This window comes from Anomalospiza imberbis, chromosome 2, assembly GCF_031753505.1.
Source record: "Anomalospiza imberbis isolate Cuckoo-Finch-1a 21T00152 chromosome 2, ASM3175350v1, whole genome shotgun sequence".
In the NCBI taxonomy this organism is placed as follows: domain Eukaryota; kingdom Metazoa; phylum Chordata; class Aves; order Passeriformes; family Viduidae; genus Anomalospiza; species Anomalospiza imberbis.
Genome location: NC_089682.1, coordinates 26621023 through 26642416, shown reverse-complemented (window position 1 = coordinate 26642416; position 21394 = coordinate 26621023). Strand labels below are relative to the sequence as shown.

Here is a 21394-nt window from a genome sequence, read left to right as displayed (position 1 = left end):
TGATTGCTGTGTTTCTGGAATAGCTGTTGCTCAGGCTGGTTTGAATGTTCACCACAAGCAGAGTTGGCACCTTGAAATCCAAATTTGCATCTCTTTATTCCTGAATGAGGTGACAAGCTTGTGGCTCTGTGACTAGGAGTGCCTCACAGCTCCTGTGCCTCACAAGAAGTCATTCAAAGCCACTGCTTGTCAGAAACAGTAAACCCAAGGTGTAGTCAGAACCTAGGATTGAGAGCCAGAAACTCCTCAGGTTTTTATCCTGGCTCAGACACTTAATTCTCTCTCTCCTTTACTTAATTGGGGGTAGTGGTGCTGCTTTAGAAGCTTTGCAAGGAGTCTTCTTTTTACAGACTGACTCACATTTTAATGCTGACATTAGGTACAGGATAGCCTAACTAGAAGCTGGAAGGAATAAGGTGTGTACAGAGTGGTGTGCCGGGCTTGTGGTGCAGGCATCCCTCCTTGAGCCAGAACCCAAAAACTTATACTGTGATCAGCTCCAATATCTGTCTTGTGTGTCATGCAGGCTGTTTGCAATGACAAAAAGGATTGGGATTTTCAGCCTTAAGTTAGTCTCCAGCATTTGCAATGCTGAATCAATTATGGATCTTTAGCTACAGAGCTTTAGAAATAAGTTGTATTAATGATGGGCAACACATAGAGGAGCTTACAGAATCAATACAACAAAATCAGCACCTGCACTAGCTAGTGCTCTTCTGGCCTATGGAGACAAGCTGAGCTCAGAGGAGTTTCCTGGGGAAATACTGACGACTCACTTGCTTGGGGTCGCAGGATTGGGATTGCTGCCTATTGGTTTGCATGTACATAACATGTCAAAATTATTTCTACTGTTTAGTGTCATAATATAACTCAGTATTCCTTTGCACATAATTCCTCTTCACTGAACAATTGTTTGAGGCATAAGATACTGCTTTATCTTCCCAGATAAACCCTCGGCTGGATGGTTGCATGCGGGCATGGAACTGGCTGAATGGGGAGGACACCTCTATCCAAGAGACTATAAAGATGAATGAAAAGATGCAGTGCTTTGCTGTAGCAGGACGAGGGTCTTTCTATCCTGGCCGAGGTTTTGCTGTGTTTAATCTTACTTACAGTAAGTAGGCTGGGATTTTTTATTTCTGACCTGTTGTCCTGCCATTAACCATACCTGGTTAATAAACAGTGTAAAACTTCGGTGTATGCCAGACTCACTGTTGATTGGTGCAGAAAAGATTAAACTTGTGGTTCTTAGTGAAGGAAGGCCTATAAATCATAGTTCGAGCCAGTGCAAATATGCCCAGCAGAGATTAGGTTCTTTCTGTGTAGCTCCAGTAGTACATTTCACACCCAGACTGGCTCCAGCTCATCCTCAGCCTTAAAGGCTTTACATCTCTCTGTCAGCAGCTTAGGTTTTTCCATTCCTTACCATTGTTTTCTGCTCAACAGGGAGACCTGCAAGCCATACTGCTGTATCTTGAGGTTATGATAGAAAGAAAAATTAACATTGTCTATTGTCTTGGATTCACTTTTAATCATGGGGTGTTGTTACTTATACTTGGGACTATGCACTAAGCATATCTCTGATAGAAGCCAATGAAATTGGCATACAGTAATAAGAGGTTTCAAATCAAACTTATCCATACTAATGTAGCACTCAGAAAGGTACCATTTATTGTTGTATATTATTGTGTTTGCTTATCTGTGTAATCAACTATCAGTATTTCTGAACCCACACAAATGCTGACATCTATTTCAGTGTAGTGTGTAAGTCCTGCTCTGCAGGAGCCATCTGTTCAGTGTTATGTAGATTCTTCTGCTGTGCCATGGTAAATTAGGGAGTATCGGGTGTCTGTCATATTACTTAGCACATGGATTCAAAAGTTGCAAAATAAAGACAAGGCAGCATCTAAAGTGCAGGTGAAGTGCAGATGACAGCCAGGATAAGGCCTCAGCACCTACTTTTTTGCTTTGCAGTCTTAAGCTTTATAAAGAATGGATTATTGTATTTCAAGATGTGGTGAGCTAGCAAAGCTAATAGTCCTGTGAAGGGAGGTTGCAGGAGCAGGTTGAGATCTTTCTTTGCAGCCTGCATTACCTTTTAAATTATTAGGGCACTAGGGGAGTAAGAAGATACCAGAAAGTTTAATTCAGGGTTCAACGGGTGAAATAAAACATGACACACTTCTGAGAGATCAGTGATCAGGAAGAGTTTGAGTAGGTGATGAGTGTAGTATGCTTTTACAATTTTTGAGTTTAATACAGGCTTTCACAGAAATGTTTCCTGCGTGTCAAATTTCAACTCAGATTTCCCAATGATCTTTGGACAGACTGGTAGAAAAAAATTGGATTTTGATTGACCTATCTTGCAGCAGTTCTTTGAATGTGTCAGATTGGCAGCCATGGGAATTTGACTAACTCTTTGTGATTAAAAAACTTTATGTTATCCTTTGACATTCTGAAAAGCAGAAGAATGCATAAGGTAACAAGAGGAAACTGATGCCATTTTGTTGTCCAATTTTATGTTCAGGTGCTTTGGAATGATTTTTTTTTAATAAAAAAAATGTGGCAGTCCCTCCAGAAGCTCATCTGCCTATGCTCTTCTCTAGGGAGAAATTGAACAGGTTACCCATTTGACACATTGTCCAATGAATTTCTTTTTCTGCAGTGCAACTTTCTTCTGGAAATGAAACCAAGACAAATTGGGAAATTGAAGTAAATGCTATAATTCAACCCGCAACAGATACTGGTGTGCTATTTGCCCTAGTTATGGAAGAAGCATCTGTCCCTTTATCACTATCTCTGATTGACTATCACTCCACAAAGAAACTGAAGCAACAGGTACAAACAAGTATTTTTGTAGAGAAGTTTCCTTGCTGTTTCCTGGTAACTGGAGGTCAATTTCAGAAACAGTTGTCAGGTCTGCTGCCTGCCTCATTATTTGTCCCACCTGTTCAGAGCATGATCTGAAACAACAGTGCTTGCCTGAAGTTCTGCCTCTTACAGGTGTGTGTCAGATGCTAATAGGGAGCTCTTTGCAAATGTGGTCTAGATAAAACTGCTCTCTTGAATGCAGGCATATTTTATTTTCTGGCACAGAAACTGTTTAGTGCCATAAACCAGGGATTTCCATTCTTGCTTATCAGTAACTGTCCCAAAGGAGCCAAGAGACAGGCTTTAGGTGTGGGAAAGGTACTGGGAAAAGCCAGTTATGGTGGAGTGTTGAAGCTACTATTTAATGGCATTCATAACAAAGGGCTAAATTCTGGCATTCCACAAGGGTAAACTATTTCACTAAATGCCATGAGCCAATTTTCATTTATAGTACAGCAGCTCCAGTTTGTCCCCAGTGCAATATAATGGCTTCTGCAAGACTCACTAAGAACTCTCCCTGAGAAAACACGGTTTCAAGAATTAGTCCCACTGGTTCATTGTTTTTTCATCTATGCAAATGAGCTCAGAACACAATCAGCAATAGTAGTAACCCTAATTCTCTGAAGACTCTGCAAAATATTTGTAATAAAGGGCACACTGGGCTCATCCTGGTTCTGGCTAAGTGTAGCTAGGTATTTTTCTGCTCATTGCCTGTTTTTCTTTCTTTCTTTCCCCTGCTGTTCAGTTTATCATCGTGGCCTTGGAGAACACAGTTGTGTCCAGACTGGCAATAAATCTCTGTGATAAAAAGGAACACTCTGTAGACGTCCTCCTCAAGAAAGATCAATTATCCCTGAGGGTAGATGGGGTAGCAGGAGAGAGTGAACTAAGCATCTCTGAGTTGGAGGACAGTCTGTCCATCTTGGAGAGCTCTTTGCAGTCAACGAAGACATATGTGGGAGGATTGCCAGGTGAGCCTCCAGTTTTGTACCATGACCACAGACTTTCAACTTGATTTGCTGAGCTGGGAGTCAGGAAAACTGTTTCTGTTCAAGCTGTGAGAGTCCTTCTCTGTTTCTGCTTGAGCAGGCTTTGTCTGCAATGCAGAACATAATGGATCTGGGCTTGCACTTTCCTTGAATGATTGTGTCCTTCTTAGGGCAGCTGGAGGCAAAAATAGAAAAAGGAGATTTTGCTTGTTCAACAATAGGAATGATTTAATCTGAAGGATTGCTGTAAACTGGGTTATTATTTTAAACCTGGTAAAATCCATAGGAGCTGGACTGCTGGTTCCTGCAGTGCTTCGTTAATGTAATGAACCTGTGGGAGCACTCCTTGAGGGGAGTACTAGGGCCTTAAGGTGTTTTGCCTGAAACTGGAGAAGCCCAGTGTGGTGATCCTCCCTGGCTGATGCTCTCTTTGAACTGATCACAGCATGACACAGTTAACTGACTGCCTCCCAGCGGAGCTCATGTAGGGCACAACCAAGGGGTTAACATCATGTACAGTTTCTCTGGCTTTTCAGCAACAACAGGGTTTCTTCTGGGAGGTCAGTTTGCTCCTCTCTTCTGAACCTGTAAGATCAAACTTTCATCTGAATCGTGAATTTTGGCCAAGGTTGGGAGTTTGCGTCTTGTTCTGCCTGAACAAGTTTATCAGTGCCTTCTGCTGAGGAGTGCTATTAAAGGAACGCATATGTCTCTGGTGTACATGATGCCAGCAGCTAAGCAAAATCTTGCCCTTACTTGCCCAAGCATGGGAGAGGTACAAATGTTGGCCTCTTGTTAGGTGCTGAAGCAGTCAGGCTGGAACAGGGTGGCTGAGGTGCCACATGGTGCACATAGGATACATGGTGAGGCTGTTCCCACCATGAGCAAGAGTTTACAGAGGATTTATGCTGATGAGGCAAATGGCTCCCAGTCACACCTGAAAGAGGGAGGCCACATACTCTGGAACATTCACACAGTGGCAGGAACAAGGCTGAAATCCCAAACATGGCATTTTCTACTCTCAGATTGGATTATCTAAGCTGGCCATTGCACAGGCTAGAGAGGTTGCCTGCTTTCTTTTAAGCTGCTCTCAGATGCACAGTGGAGACCTCCACAGCTCAGAAAATCTGTCACTGTCCCAGATTCTCTGTGGTTTACTTAGACTACCTGTGCTGGGTGCAGCACTGGTTTTAATTTGCCAGAGCTAAGGGAGAGATCCCATGGCTGTGGCAGCTCAGACTCAGCTGGCTGCTGTAGGTTTAGCTACTATCCCCCTTTGATCTGTTGTGCTTAGCAACGGGAATTTCTGCCAGCACTCTGCTTTTGCCATTGAGAGGAACCCAGTGCTTGCATGAGAAACCCTGTCATTTGCCAAATAAATAAACATTTCAGCACTTCAGCTGGATTAATCACTCTGGGTTAAGTAACAATACCAAATGGTCAGATCTAAGCGAGTTTGGCTCTTTCGGATTTTGAAAACATTACGTAGTTTTTAGTTTTTCCATGCTTCCATACCCTGTGGAAAAACAGTATAGTGGTCAAACTTCATGTCTTTATTCCATTTGCCACAAATAAAGAAAGACTTCTGGATCTAAATATGTATTAAGTCTGATCCTAAGCACAGCTAATGTTGCAGATGTGGAAGAAATACTACTTAGAGTTTCAATAGATAAGAGGGAACATGTAGATATTAATTACATTTTCTATAGGCTTTTCAGTTCTGGTAAATCCTAAATTATGTCATTTATGTAACACATATGTGATTTTTTCAGAAAATATGCATTCCACCAGGTGAAGGAACCTTTAACTAGGCTTCCAAATCTTTACATGACCACATTTTGGACAGATCCATTTCTAGTCATAACAGAAAATGAAATATTTCACATAATTTACAACTACAACACTATGAAAAAAATTAATTTATTTTTAATCTCTTATAAATCCATCTGAAAGCCCACACTGTCTTTAAGTCAGCCCTGTGGCACATGTAACAGCAATGTGCTTGACTCCTTAGATGAGTCTTCAAGTTGTTAAGTCACAACTTCAACTCCTTCTGACTCAAAATTTGGTTTACATTCATGTAAGGTATTACAACAGAGATGCTGCATTCCTTTAGCAGACTTTGCAGATAAACTTTGCTAAATGGGGAGGAATGAGAAATAGATAACATCACTAAATAAAGCAACTACCGAGCAATGGTAGCTCTCCCACAGGAAGCTGAAGAGATTTATAGTATTTCTTTGTGGCTTATAGATCTCCCACAAATGTTCTCACTTCCGCTCAGTCCTAGATTCTGTCTGAGCCATGTCTGATCACATCAGCCCGGCATATCTCCAGGCAGAACACTTTAAATTTCATATAATCTTGGGTCAACAGGACAAACTATTGTTCAAGTTGTCCTTGCTTCGATGTAAAGATAAGTGATTTATTTAGCTACCTGAATCACTGTGAAGTTAAATATTCTTTGAGACGTTCATTATTTTCCATTGCACAACCAGTTTGATTGGGTCAGCTTCGGGCTGTAAATAAAATAAAGACCTTTGGGGAATGGTAGAGGACAGAGCTCATGTAGATTTTCTTGTTGTTATGTTTCTGTGTTGGGTTTTTGTTTGTTTATGGTCAGTGTGTATTACAGAAGTTAGTAGTAAGATTGACTAACTTCCTCTAGTCTCTTGGATTGTACTTAGTGTTTTCTTCCTCGCCATCTGTTTTCTGCCTCTGGTAAACTGATTAAAAGAACATCACCAGTGGGTCTCCACAGTAAAAATTAGTCTCATTAGTCTGAACAAGTCAACTGATGCATTCCAGCACCTTGCTGATGAAGGCCAGCAACCTTCCTGTGCTCATACACAGCAAAATCATGGTAAAGATGAGTCCAGCAAGTGGTAGCATACAGGAAGTCCTTTTCTGTCATAAAGTTCTTCCTATAATATTTTGGAAGCTATTTTGAAGAGAAGGGGCATTAGAGGAAGGTCTAACATCTCCACCAATAACAAAGCAGAGGGTTTGGAGATGGAGGGGGGGAACCACGGGGCTGTGTCACATTGTGCCACTGCAGTGAAACCTTGCCGCTGTGCAGCACAAGGTTCCATGGTTTCATCCAGTCTGGAGGCCTTGCAGAGACACAGAGCAGCTGAGGAAGGGTTCAGCCTGGGAGAAGGGCTTTTGTGCACCAGAACAGATGGTGTTTTCCTCATGACTGGGATTGTGCTCTTGCCTTCTGGCAAGGGGGCAGGGAGAGGTAGAAACGCCCACATGGAAGGAGGTGAGCTTGAATTCATTGAAGCAATAGCCATCTGAGCCTAGGCAGGGCAGGTATTTATTTAAAGGCAGCTGTCAGAAATATTTATCTCCCCTTTCCAACAGACGTTCCTGTCACTTCCACTCCGGTCACCGCGTCCTACCACGGCTGCATGACCCTCAAACTGGGCAACATGGCACTGGATTTGGATGAGGCTCTCTACAAGCACAGTGACATCACCTCACATTCCTGTCCTCCAGTCCAGGAGGATCAGTAGGTACCACTGCAATGCGAAAGTTTGATACTCAGAAACTTTCAGTGCTTTTCTTTTTTTAAAAGATATAAATTATTCAGATCTACCACACTGCGTGTATAGTTTCTCTTAAACACTGAAGTTATGTAGAAGCTACTGATCCTTATGTCAGATTGATTATTGAAATACTCTTTGCTTTGAGGTTTAAAGGTTGTAATATATTTGTAAATAGTTCAGAAGACTAATATTAAATACATAAAAAGTACAGAATGTACTGAAATTGAATACTATCTTTAGACTGTAAGAAACAGTTTCATCTGTAATGTGGGAAACCTGGTAATATATGAGTGTGGACTGGAAGAAAAATAATAATTCTGTATTATTTTTTATTACCAAACACTGCTTCTGATTTGCAAAATATGAGAGAATAAAATATTTACATACAATTTTTAATTTATCTGTACTGAGGTTATTCTGTATTCTGGTATTTGGAGACAGTGACTCAGACTGTGCCTGATGTGGAGGTTACACAGAAGAGGGTGGGGGAGAGGGGGAAGGGCTGCTTTTTTTTTTTGTTTTGTTTTTGGAGGTTGAGGGTTGGGGGTTTATATGCTTTCATCAGTATTTCACATCTTAGCTGCAGAGCAAATGGGGGCTGCTATTCTTACTGCTAGAGTTTCTCTTTTTCTCTTTCTGTGTACCACAGAAAAAAGACTCAGTTGTGACCTTTAGAAAAACTCTTGGTCAACAGAAAATGGAAAATGAAGTTGGGTCAGCAGGAAATATTTAAAAATAAAGACTTGATAAGTTGAAAGCCGTACAGTTCTTGTGTCAATAGCTGCTGGAGTAAATGATGAGGTGTTGAGAATTGGGGAGTATTATCTGGTGATGACATATTTTTGCTGCTGCATTTTTATGTTGGCTCATTCACTGTGAGCCTAGTGGGAGCAGAGAGGCTTGAGCTGTGAGAGTTAGCCAGGCTGAACTGCATAAGGTGAGAATATCTGTAGGGGTTTATGCAGGCTAAGTTTTAGAGCCATAAAGTGTGCTCAACTTTTTAGCTATCCTTCTTTGTCTTGAGTCACTTAAATGTTGTTTTATTTGGTCTTTGTCTTGTATCAAATTAATAAACTGAGTAATATTGGTATATGCTGCGGTGCAAAATCCAAATACAGAGTGGGTAAGGTTACATGATCCTTCAGAGGATTAGCATGAAAAAGGTCTAATTCTACAAGGTCTTTTATAAATTATTCTTGGTCAGTCATGTTATGTTTTCCCTAAGCAGATAAGGAGATGACGCATTAGTCTAATAATCCTCATGTGTGGCAACATCTGTGACCAAACTGTGAAGATAAACACTCCCAGAGGAAAAGAGTAAAGAAGGGGAAGACTATTCCAAGTCTATTTTCTGGCAAGGATCTCTGTTTTATTTAGCAGAGAAGAGGAAGGTACTCTGATAGCCATTAGACAAGGCATCATAGCATCTTATCATGAGTGAATCAATCAGCAGCAAAGCGGTAGGGCAGAAAAGAACAGAACTTTATCACTTTCAACCAACCTACTCATTTATACTTTGAGAAGGACCTACTGTCAGGTCTGAGCAGACAGAAGTTTGAAAGGAAATTTCCCACTAGACAGTAATAACTTACTGGCAGGATACATGGAGAGGAAAACCCAAGAGTTCTATATTTTTGCTTTTTTTTTAGTTGAGCAAGGGAAACCACCTTGTTCCTGAAAGTACTTTATGCTACTACTGATGACTCTGGATCAATTTGTGATCCAGTATAGGGCTGTAGTTTGTGCTGGAAACAATGTTGATAACTCCAGGATGTTTTAGCCATTGCTGAGCAGGGCTTGCACAGTGTCAAGACCTTTTCTGTTTCTCACCCCACCAGTGAGGGGGCTGGGGGTGCACAAGGAATTGGGAGGGGACAGAGCCAAACAGCTGATCCCAAGTGACCAGAGGGATATCCCACACCATATGGCTTCACGGTCAGCACTTAAAGCTGGAGGACAAAAGGGGAAAGGGAGGGACACGTAGAGTGATGGTCTTTGTCTTCCCAAGTCGCTGTTCCACGTGACGTTGCCCAGGTTTCCTGGAGATGTCTGAACACCTGCCTGCTCACGGGAAGTGGTGCATGAATTCCTTGTTCTGCTTTGCTGGTGAGTGTGGCTTTTGCTTTACCTATTAAACTGTCTCTATCTCAGCCCATAAGTCTTCTCACTTTTACTCCTCTGATTCTCTCCCCAGTCCCAGCAAGGGAGAATGAGTGAGCCTAGGGCTGGACTGCCAGCTGAGGTTACCACAAAAATCTCCCATCTTTTAAACTTGGAGTGACTCCACTGGAAAAAAAAAATACAGACTCAGAAGATACCTATTTTTAAACCAAGAAGATTAAACAAGACCTGCTTTATTTTGTTCTTTTCAAATGAAACAATCTAGCAAAATAGTTTCATGTCTGGTATTTTGATAAAGTCTCTGTGGTAGTACCCAAAAAACTACCATGTGGCATAAATGAATCACAAACATGTCTAACCTTTGGGTTAATGTAAGTGACACTACTTATGAGGCAAGAATTATTTTGGGTCCTGGAAATGTGAATCCTGTGGTACATTATGGTACTCTGCAGTTCCATACTAAATGTCATGTCTACAAGAGCATTTAATTTTCTAATTCAGTGAAGAAATTGCTCCTGAACTTTGCATATATGTGCATATATGTGAAGATATTTTGCACAGACCATAAAGCACCCTGACTCAAAAGGTGGATTAGAAGAGAAACTCAGAGTTTCTCAGTCTGGAAAATGACAGAAGAGGCAGGCAGGTGGGGGGGGGATGTGGGGGGCAGGGTGTAAAGGTGAACTTTTTTAATACCCTACCCCTGTACCACACTGGAAAAAGATTTGGAGGAAGAGGTAGCTGCAATAAGCATTCCTTCATTCCTTCTCAGTCACTTGCTTCAACTCAAGAGAAATATTGATTTCATCCTTGTTCAGGTAGTTTAGGTGTTCAACCCAAAGGATCAAGTCTGCTTATTTTGAGTCCTCAAAATAAACCCAGATGGCTCCCCCAGTAGTATTCATAGCAAGTAAAAAGAACTAAATGTATAGCTTCACTTATTTCATAATCAGAGTGACTGTGCTTTTCACAGCATGTATTTGCAGAAGAACTAAGCATTTTGGATGCATTAAATTAATGTTTAAAAAACCCCAAATGGTCTCTTCTCTGACTTCTGTTTTTCTCAGCCTTGTCAACAATACACATAAGGCACCTCATCACTGATCACTGGCCTAAAACCTTGCATCTCAGAAAAACCTTAATTGAAAAAAGGGTGGCTTTTATGGTCCATATAAATTAATCTCTCTTCTTATGTGTATCAGTACTGAATCTGCCTTTTATACATAGAGGTAAAACACATGAATTAACAGATATTCATTGGAAATTGCAAAGTATTATGCAAAAGGATGATCATTCTTTTTTTCCATTTTAAGCAGGTCTGATGATGTCACTTCCTTTCAAAGGAAACTGTCATGTAAGCTGGTTTTACTTAGTTTTTTTCAATATCTTTGTAATACAGAGCAGCAGCTTAAAATGTTAATGAGAAATACCTTTCATTCCCTGATTTACTCTTTGGCATTTCAGGAAATTTCTAGAGCTTTAAGGCTGTCTAGATTGTAAGATCTATGGAGCAAGCAGCACCAACACCCTTCCTGCAGGAGCAAAATGCAGTGAAGGGATGCATTTTAGATGGGTTTCATGCTGGTTGTAAGTACCCCTGTCCCAAAATATGGCAGGTGTGTGCCAAAAGGAATCCCATGGTGGTGCACCGTGAGGAGGCAGGGTGCAGACAACAGGGACATGGCTTTTTTCCTGTCAGTGGCAGGTATTGTTGCTTAGCCTTCAGAGAAAATAAATAAATTTAAAAAAAAAAATTAGGCCCCTTTATTCACTCTGTTTCAGTCATTGTGAAACACCTGCCTTAGGTCTTGGATTAGCTTAAAAATAAATAAGAGGCATCTAACCTAAAATGGTTTTGGTTGTTGTGGCCTTTTGACTAGAAAGGAATTAATTTGAACACTAAAGTGTTGCCTAAAACACACATCTGGAAATGGTATTTTTAGTGCATTAACATGACATTTTACTGTTCAGACTAGACTGGTGCAAAGTTCAGCTAAAACAGTCCCAACAGTCCCTTTCTACCTGAAACCTGAAAAGGGAAACTATTTGGTAGGGTACTTCTTCCTCTTCTTTTGTTTTCCTTTCCTTCCAAATACACACAGCCTTAGGTATAGTATAAATATACACAGTGAACTTTATTGTAAAATAATTGCCACACTTTATTGGTACAACACTTTCACCAGAAGAGTTATTAAATACTACAAGCAAACAAACTCTTGCTACCCAAAATTGTTGACTCTGGGAGCTCCTGGCTACCCACTCAGACAACACAGGCTAAAACTCCTCAATATTGGTTCATGAAAGCAGAACACATATCTGGAGTGTTTTCTTCATTTTTCCTCTTGAAGAAAATCTATTCTGCAGTGGACTGAGAGGGAAACATCTCATGCTTGCCATAGCCAGAAAGTTCTGCTACATCTGACTGCAGGCACACTGAGTGGTGACGCACCTGCCCTTACAGCTCCAGGGCTCTGCCCTGCTCACAGGGAGATGTGGGTAAAAGCGGAGTGGCAGTAACACATTCTGTGCTGGGCTCCTTTGGAAGTCTAGTGCCTGCACAGCACAATTTCCAGAGGTTTCTTTAGAACAAAATAAAAGCCTACCAGCTACTAAAATAAATTCATTGTTCTATGGTGCATATGGTGGAGGCTTTTCTCCAGGCAAGCAGTAAGTTGGTGTATAGAGGGCTGGAGCATTTGGGGGAAGACCATAGTTGGAGCTGGACTGAGATGGAGGCTGAGTTTCTTCTGATAAAGAAATGTCAGTAGATGATGTTCCTGGAAAATTGCTGGAAGGCTGTATCAGACAAAGAAAAATAACTTCTTCAGTAAAGGATTACAACCCCATTGCAGCTTTGTGTTGTTTGCCATGTGTTACATAAACGATTAAATTTCTCATGCATTGCAGCACATTAACTTTAGTTCTAAAGCACCTGCTTAAGTATAGCAATGATGGTGTCTAGTGAAACAAGAGATTCCATCTGTAACCCAAGTCGTTTTTAATAGACATTGTGCAGACAGCTAGGCAATACAGCAGAACAGGAATTTCTGCAGGAAAAGATACTTGGCTTCTTGGGTGAGGCACAACACCTGACTGACTGATTAGATTACATGTAGCTGCTCCTTTCCTGGCCTCACTGTGAATTTTAAATTACCTCAGATGTAATTAATCTCAGTTATAATACCTGCATAAATATTTGCCAATTGCAGATTTCTCTTATGAGAACATTTTTTAGGTAGGCACATGTCTCCCTCTTTGGCAGGCAGGTATGATGGGGCTTTGCCTGAAAAAGGCACAATAAATAAACAGAGCTTGGGAACCCTGAGCTTAATGAACCCTGCTTCAGGAACAAGCAGGGTTCATTAAAACAAAAGAATGCATGTAGGGAATAATATTCAGGATAAAATCCTCCTGCTGCTTTAAACAAAGTTTTGTCACTGGTTTCAAGAGGGTGAGGATTTTCTCCTCTCATGTGCTAGCATGTGCCAGTCTATGGGCTTCAGCTGAAGACTTTGGCTCAACTCCCCTCACGTTCAGACTTTAAAGTGAACTTAAAGTGCCTGGAATTTAAAAACAAGATAAAGTAATCATGGATCTTTTTCAAGGGAAATTAAAAATCTGGGCAAGTGATGTTCCCTGATGCTACAAAAATGAATAGCCACAATCTAGAAGGCCAGGGCCAGGGCTGGCCCTTGGACAATAGCATGTCAGAGCTGTCCAGGGCTGGCAGACCCCATGCCAAGGTGTTTGCTTCCTCCATGGGGCTCCATGTGAGCAGGGGCTGCTGCCCTGGGTCAAACCCTCCTGGCAAGTAGAATGTTGTCCTGCATTTGTACCACACAGTGACTTAGTGAGTGAGAATGGGAACATCCCAACAGGAAGGTTTGTTTATGCCCTTTAACTCTCTGAGGCAGTGCAGCTGCACTGACAGACCTGCTAGGTACATTACCTCCAAACGTAGGTGTTGTGGTTTTGAGTTGGCTTTGGGTTTTATTTATTTCAGAGTTGTTGCATACCTCCCCTCTCAATCTGCAGCCACTGCTTCCATGTTTGCCTGGAATTGTTTCTGCAGTGAGTTCTCTAGCAGGAATAACTGGCAAAACCCATAACTGCTGCCATCACCACCAGTCCCTGCCCAGCTAATAAGGACCATTACCTGCCCAGCTGGCTGGCCTGTTACTGAGACTAGTTGTGGCTGAACTGTACCAGTAAGGGATGTATTATTTTGTTGCACATGTCACAGAAAACAAAAGAAATGCTGGTTACATCCTTTCAAATGCATTCCTGATATCACCATTTCTTTTTGCCATATGGCTGATTTCTTTTATAGACTTTGCCTCTCTGGCAAGCATTTATTCAGTGAGATACTGGATTCAGGACCAGGAATGAATGTCATGTATCTTTAACCTGAGATAATTCACTGGTGTCTCTAAAGGGTAGACCAGCTCAGTCAGGGTCTTCTACTCTGTGGACAGCTAAAACTTAATTCAGTTTCCCACATCTAAGTGTGCAGCCCTTTTGGCATGCCATGGGATATCCCAGATGTCCATACAGATGTGACCTGGGGACAATGGGACCTGAACATGGACACTCTCAGAGTAGCAGCAGGGGACAGGTGGCTACTTGACCTCATTATCAGGCAGTACTACATCCCTACATGCCAACAGCCCCTGTGTTCAGTCAGATGAATCCCAGACCCAGACTGGGATTAAGGACTACAACCATCTGAGCAGGGCTTGTGAAGGTCTGAATCCAGCAGCTTGAAGCACTTAGATGGAACATGAAGACCTCAGACCTCCAGCCCATGGATTCAGCTCTCAAGCAATGGAAGCAGATGACAGTTAAGCTTCTGGCTGTTCCTAATCATTCCTGCTTCTATCATTCACAATTTGTACCAAGTTTATTGTGATTTTAAAAAATTCATATACTGATGCAGAAATTACTTCTCTCCAAACTGCAACATAATGAGTTCATACATACGGGGAGGTGACTTGCTTTAACTTTTTTTTCCCAGGAATAGAGTTAAGTTTCCCCATTGTTTCTTAGTAACCATCCCAGTGGATCCCAGTGTTTCTTACTAAACTCTCCTGACTTGGGTACAGCTGGCAGTATCTGCCTCTGAATGTTATGAAGGGGAAGGAAGATAAATGAACGCGCTTATTTGAAAAAAGTAGAAATCTTGGGAAATAGCAGTGTTTATTTTGGAGTGCAGATAAGAATTTGGGGTAAATGCAATGCATTTCTGTTTCTCAGTGGACACAGGACTGAACAGTCACAATCGTTATAAATGGATAATGAGATGATTGGCTCTCACAATCAGGGTATGAATATTGTGTGAATATTAAGAGAAGCTTTATTGATATATAGTTATGTTATTGTAGTTTAGATGTCCTCCGTTCTCCCCATAGTTCCCTTTCCCCCAGCTCTGTACTGTTGCCATCAGACAGCCTGTGTTATCTAGGACAGGTAGAAAGAAGATGTGCACATGTGCCCCTTCCATGGGGCAGTTGGGAATGGAAAAGCTTATTGCTTAAGGGGTGCGGCATGGCAACACCTGACCTCCAATCAAGTTACAAGAAAGCAATCTCCACCGATTAACAGCAAAGGAGAGCTGACTGACAGACTTTGGGAGGGGCAGGGTTGGCTGATGCAACCCCTAGGAGTATAAAAGTCCGAGCACCATTTTGAAGATGAATTGGCTATGTGGTAGGCAGCCACGAGGGCAGTTCTCAGTGCTGCAATTTTTCCTTATTTAGTCCTTTTGTTGTATTTTTGTTAAGGTTTAATAAACCTTTTAAAATTTTTAAAGTATGCAGTCATTTCTCACACAATGGATCCTCATGACTGCTTACAGGAATCTTTTCAGCTTAATTTCATGTGTTTCTCTACTCTCTCTACTCTTGGCTACGCTTACCTCATCAGCAGTTAAGAGTTCAAAGGACAACCAGAGAAATCCTGAGGTCTGAGAACAGGCCAGAAGACTAGGCACAGACTAAGTCATCCCACAGACAAACCTGGGAGCTGGGATCCAGCTAAGACCTACCTCTGCTGAGTTTGTACTGAGTAGCAGCTAATGGTTTTCTGATGGTGTGAGAAGGGTGTGTGTTTGCACTGTACCTGAAGAGGCAACGGGTAGGACGGATAAGTAGAAATTGTGGCTGCGGAAGGACAGAACCCAGCGTAGGTCAGGATCTGCTGGGCAGGATTGTACAGGATCTGAGGAGGAGGTGCAGCACTGAAGGCGATTTGGGACAGAGGTACCTGTTGAGCACACAAGACAACAATTTATCAGAACAATGTAGAGGGGTCTGGAGCAGGAGCTGCTTCTAACACAAGCAACAAGACAATTTAACAACTTTCTATTTTCCAACACAATACCAGTAGTACAAAAAAACAGCAGACAGAATGAGAGGAGGGTGTATCCGGAATGAATTTTCTGAGTAAAAATACACAGCTATTTTAATCTTCTTCCCTTGGAAAAAGGCTGCTGGTGCTTCCCTAGCGACAGTTACAGAAGCACTGGCCGGACTCCAGATCCGAGACACCCTGAAAGTGCACAGCATACAGCTTTGGCTGCCTCTTCTTATTCATCCAGCACCAAACACCAAGTCCTTCACCATTTGCTGCAGACTCCTTCCAACAGAACTATCTGATGCCGTCAAGTCTTTTTTCTCTGCTTTCCTACACAGATTTACCTAGATCTCCCTTTCCAGACCAGTTGCTTCTCTTTCACAGCTCACTCTCACTTGGGAAATGGAGTTTGCTGCTGGCTCTCCAGCATCACTCTCAATGTGCTTACCTCATTCCTACTGTAGAAAATCCTTCTCTCATGGCTTTATTGGCATGTCTTTTAATTACAATGTAAAATGAACTTTGCATGAAGTAATAGCTCACATTAAACCAGCTAAAAAATCTTGGTCAGGAAGAAAGACTAAAAGCTGAATGTAAGAGTTTGTGTTAAACCCTAAAATCCTGTGCTATATAACAATTTGTGAAGGACAGCAGAGCAACAGCTTTGTGAAATATTTTCATGAGATAAATCCAGTGGTTTCTTTTATTTCCTTTGTTTTTGTTAGCAGATTCCTCCACATGAGAGCATGGAATTTTCTTTTCACTGAAATAATAAAATATGGTAGTTGCCAGACAAATGTTTTAAGCAGCAGCCAGGTTTTATTTTTTTTTTTCACTTCCTTTCAAATTTATCAGTGGGAGATACAAACCACTGCACCCTCTGGAGACAGTGTGAGATCTCTCTGTGACTGAGAAAGAGATATATTAATTGTGTGCACATGGAAAGCATCATCTAGGCCACTGATGTACCACATAAGGTTACTGAAAAATCTAGGCCTCAGTTTCCTGGGGAAATCTGGCAGTTCAGGAGCTGGCATGGAGAAAGGCTGGGATCAAAGGCAGAGAGCTTATTTCACAGGAGAAGAAAAGTCTCTCATCTTCAAGGCACCCTCCTCAAAAACACTCTCATCTGCAAGGTACCCACCTTTCTACCTGCCCTGCTGGGTGGATACAGTGGGGAAAAGACACTGCCTCAGGCGTAGGGAGGAGCAGGTAACCTGCTTGCTTCAGACCCAAAGATTTGGGGCCAGTGCACAGCCCCAGAGTGTGCCCTTCCTCCCTCAGAGGAGGGATAAAATCAGATCCCTCTGACGTGAGTCAAGAAACTTTACCCACAGATGTCAAATATAGATGCCTGTTCTGCATCTGTCACCAACTTTCTGGTGTGGGTCTCTTTGGGTGCTACTGTTTGACCCCCTTTGACTTCTTCTCTTGGGAACCTCTCAGTCCTCTCATATTCCATCCACCCACAGAGCAATGTTCTCTAATTGCTAAGGATGACCATCTCAACAGTCTAGAAGACAAATTTGGGGGGTCATCCATGCCACATCTACTAATTCAAAGCACCTTATTATTGTGCTATCTGGTCTCAGCCCAGGGCTAGCAACAATTTGTGGTTACTGGAGCTCGTTGGATGCTTTTATCAAGTATTCCAGTAATCACTCTGTGTTAAATTACTCACCTAAAATACACGGGTAGGTTGAGACATTCTAAACTGCACCAACACCCAAGTCAAAGAGATAAGGAGCTATAAACTAGCCAGGGAGTGCTAACAGTGCCAGCTCACTGGTCTCACACAGACCTGCCAGAGCATTTATGCCTGACCTCCAGCTTCTTTTCACATCGGACTGCACCTGTAGTTGGATGAGTGCTAAGACATAAACCCATGGCAAGTAGCTCAGTAATTAGGGGTTCGTTTTAGCTTTCCTTTTTAGAGCAGGGTGAGGGAAGAGGAGAGGGGATAAAGCAATGCTATTTAATCTGTTCGGATTCATTTAAGGACTGCAAGAAGGAGACTAATTAAAACAAATTTTAAAAAGGCATCCCCTTCCCAGCCTCCCCATCCTCCCCTCAGGACTATCAGTAGATAAATGCAGCCCTAAACTCAGGGCAGGCAGATTCCTTGGCAAGGTGTGTCAGAAAAACATCCAGAAGTCATCAAATGAACACTGGGACAGGGAAGGGAGTTTCTAGATTAACTCATCATCAGCAAGTGAAATTTTCCATGTAATTCTCTACTTGCAGCTTCTGTAAGAAATAGTCACAGTGTGTTATCATTTGGGGTACTTTGGCTACATCTATTGATATAATTTCTTGATCTGCTTTTTTGTTAGAGATGACTTTAAGGTAACTACCTCCATGTCCTATATCCAAGCATATTGTAGATCTTAAAAGGAGATTAGGGGAGTGTGCCAGGTTCTGCAGGGAATTTGTCACAAGAAAGAAAAGCTGAAATAACCAAAACAACACTTTTTTTTCTGTCCAGGAAATATGATGGCTTTAAAGGAAAGGGCACTGTTTTGCAAACTCTCCCCTTTGTAACATGGTTTGGCTGCCAGCATTCCCCAGAGATAAACAATGTTTTTTGTTTGACTAGTCAGCCTGGCCTTGTGTTTTCTGGAAGTCAATCCCAAAGCAGTGCTGTGAGGCATTTCAGGGGGCTTTGCAGTTCTCCCTGCAAAATGCCAGTGAGCATTTATGTGAGAAGGTGATATCTTAAAGCAAAGTAAATAGGTCTCTCACATATTTTAAAGGGTTTTTTTTTCCTCTTTTTATTTCAGTCCCATGCCCCTTTCTTTTCCTCTTCTACTTGATGTTTTCTTGGCCCCTGTCTTCCCCCAAGAGTTGCTCCTTTTGTGAGGAAAGGGAGCAGCAGATTAGCAAATTATTTCTGGTACTAACTCAAAAGAACCCTGAGAAAGCACAGGCAGGAGCAAGGAGTGGTCATTGCATTTTGGATTGCTGCTTTAGTAAGACTTTCACAAGCACAGCTGAGGTGACTGACACAAACTCATCTTTCCCTTGAACTATGACATCCTTTTCCTGCTCACACTCGGTGGAGACATTGAACAGCTTATTCAGATGAGTTTTTTAGTTGGAGCCCTGACAGACTCACTCCAGCTATGCTTGGGGTCAAGATGCACATCCACTGCTGCTGTGATTTCCCTCCATGGTTTTATGCCACCCAGTCAGAGGACACAGACCAAGACCCAGGCTCTGCCTCCCAGCAAGGGAATGTGCCAGATCGTGAAGACTGCAGTTCTCCCAGGAACATCTCCTTGGCTTGATGCTCCTCACGAGCAGTGCAGTGGTGGCCCTGCAAAGCACAGAGCTGTATCGAAACGTCAGCCCAAATCTCATGTAAGCTTAGGTTTGAGCAAGATAGGTTAGGTGGGCTCGGGCTGGCTCTCTGCTCTTGCTGCTCTCAGCAAAAAAAACTGCTTCTATTCCCTTTGGGCAGCTGCAACTCTTCAGTGGCTGGCTGCAATCTGTTATCAATTCCTTGCAGGAGTCCCCTGCATAAAGGAGAGCTCGGCTGCACATTTCTTACACGCCATAGCTCAGGGCGCTTGTTTGGCTTAAGCTGGACAGAGGAATATTTCCAGGAAATGTTGCAACTCTTAACAAAGGTGAATTTCAAACAATTCATATGGCCCTGCTCTATTTTAAACATGGTTTTAAGCACACAATACACGTAGTAGAAAGCCTGGGCCCGCTTCCTAAGGAATGCTGGGTGGTCAGAGCAGTCAGGCCTGATGGCCTCGAGTCTGACTGGGTCTTCGGCTCTGACTGGGTGCCAGTTCTGAGCAGCCCCTTCCTGCCAGTCTGCTCCCCCTCCTGTCCTGATGTACATCTCAGCTATCTCTCTTGCCTTCTCTTCCCTGCTCTGTCTCTCTCTTTTTTTCATTCTACCCATCTTTCTATTCAGTTTTCTCCTCTGCAACAGTGACCAGACACATCATGGATCTAAGATGACCCGTGCTGCTATCACACCTCCCTTTGGTTCCTGCATTTTACCTCCATCTCCATGCCTCTGTCCATTTAGTTCTACTACTCTCCTGAGAGCCTAGTAAATCAAGACTCTCTTGCTTGGTCTTTAGGCATTGCTTTAGCAAACAGGGCCACTAACAGTGATAATCCCAGGAACAGCAACTTCACCCTTTAACGTGTCAGTAAATCCAGGCAAATGAGGGACATTACTGGAGAATCCCTCTCACCACACAGTGTCTTCTGAATGCTGTGGTGCACATCAGCACAGCAGGTGGTGTGGCACAGGGAGTAGTTAGAAAGTGGCATTCCTTAGTGAAACAAAAGAGGATGCTGAAGTCCTGAGCACACAACTGTTTAAATAAAAATTAAACTGGTACTTCAGAATGCATCCCCATTCTTAGGGAGAAGAACTACACAAGCCTGAGCAGTCACACGTAGGACTTGACTTTTACATGTTAGCTACAAACTAGCATCCTCAGACTCCGTGCTGGCCCACACAGTCAGTGATGAATTAGAAGGGGAAAAAACATGCCACTAAGTGAATTGCCAGCATTTGTTCACACTGTTGTGGTTTTTTTCTTCCATTCACTTATTTGACCAGGCTTGACCCACTTAGCTGTGAACAGCTGGCCACAGCTTTGCCTAAAGGTATAAATCCATGAGAGAGGCTAAACTGTTAAGGGACAATGATTCAAAACATTCCCCCATTTGTTGAGACCCCAAGGTGCTCAGCTAAGCTGGAGGAGGTGAATTTTGGGTGTGTAATGGCTAAACCTCCGTTCTGATAAGGCACAGAATGATGGGCTGTGAGTGAGATAGAAGCTGGATCCCGTGGAGATGGGTTGTTCCCATTGTCATGCCAATTTGTGCTCTCCTGCACAAACCACTGGATTGTGGACCTCCCCTCCTCCTCCCGGGGAATTACCAGGGAATTCAGGACATTTGCCTGTGGGCTCAGTGTCTTTATCTCTGCTGATAGGACATAACTGACTCAACTGCTGCTAGGATAGGCAGCTGTGTTGTCTTAGAAGGTGTCAAGGATTCCCAAGGCATCCCATAATTCACATTATTATGTCAAGTTCCCCGCCTAGTGGGAGGTGTCTGAGCATTCCCACCTGAACCAGAGTGAATATAGACCCACTAGATGTTGTGTTCTGGTGATTTCTCTCCACCACGTCTTCACGATTTCCTCCACCACCAGACAGATGTGGTCAGCAAACACCGCTTTGACCAAGACTGCACAGCAACCAAGTCTTGTCTCTTGTAGGTGGTGAGATCCTCACACTCCTGTCCTTTCTCTCTTTCTTTCTTTCCCCTTGTGTGTGTCCCTGGGTGACGTTGTTGCACTTTCACAATGTAATGCTTTCATGTTGTATTACTATAGATAATAACCACCAAAACTGCTTCATAGCTGCTTTCCTTTGCTACCAAATTGTTCTATAATAAACCCTACATTGTTTATTTAAAAGCAGTGACATTCAGTGTTGTTTCATTTTAATCTGCTCCAAGGGAGCTATTAAC

At 42.5% G+C, this 21394-nt stretch overlaps 2 protein-coding genes across 4 annotated transcripts in view; one reads left to right on the top strand and one right to left on the bottom strand.

Annotated features, from left to right (window-relative positions):
- Nucleotides 1-7805, top strand: part of GAS6 (growth arrest specific 6) — a 39979-nt gene extending 32174 nt beyond the window's left edge. The window contains exons 12-15 of one of the 2 annotated variants that reach the window (XM_068180234.1): nt 946-1114; nt 2666-2838; nt 3617-3842; nt 7227-7805. In XM_068180234.1, coding sequence (XP_068036335.1) covers nt 946-1114; nt 2666-2838; nt 3617-3842; nt 7227-7378 — 720 coding nt within the window. In that variant the 3' untranslated portion in view covers nt 7379-7805. Of the gene's footprint in view, nt 1-945; nt 1115-2665; nt 2884-2917; nt 2978-3616; nt 3843-7226 lie in introns of those variants that run through there. The other variant, XM_068180235.1, reaches the window with a different exon arrangement.
- Nucleotides 7806-11673: 3868 nt separating this feature from the next.
- TMEM255B (transmembrane protein 255B) overlaps nt 11674-21394 on the bottom strand; it is a 66510-nt gene continuing 56789 nt past the window's right edge. For both annotated transcript variants that reach the window (XM_068180232.1, XM_068180233.1), the window contains 2 exons: nt 15650-15793; nt 11674-12328 (listed from right to left, as the gene is read on the bottom strand). In XM_068180232.1, coding sequence (XP_068036333.1) covers nt 12161-12328; nt 15650-15793 — 312 coding nt within the window. In that variant the 3' untranslated portion in view covers nt 11674-12160. The remainder of the gene's footprint in view (nt 12329-15649; nt 15794-21394) is intronic.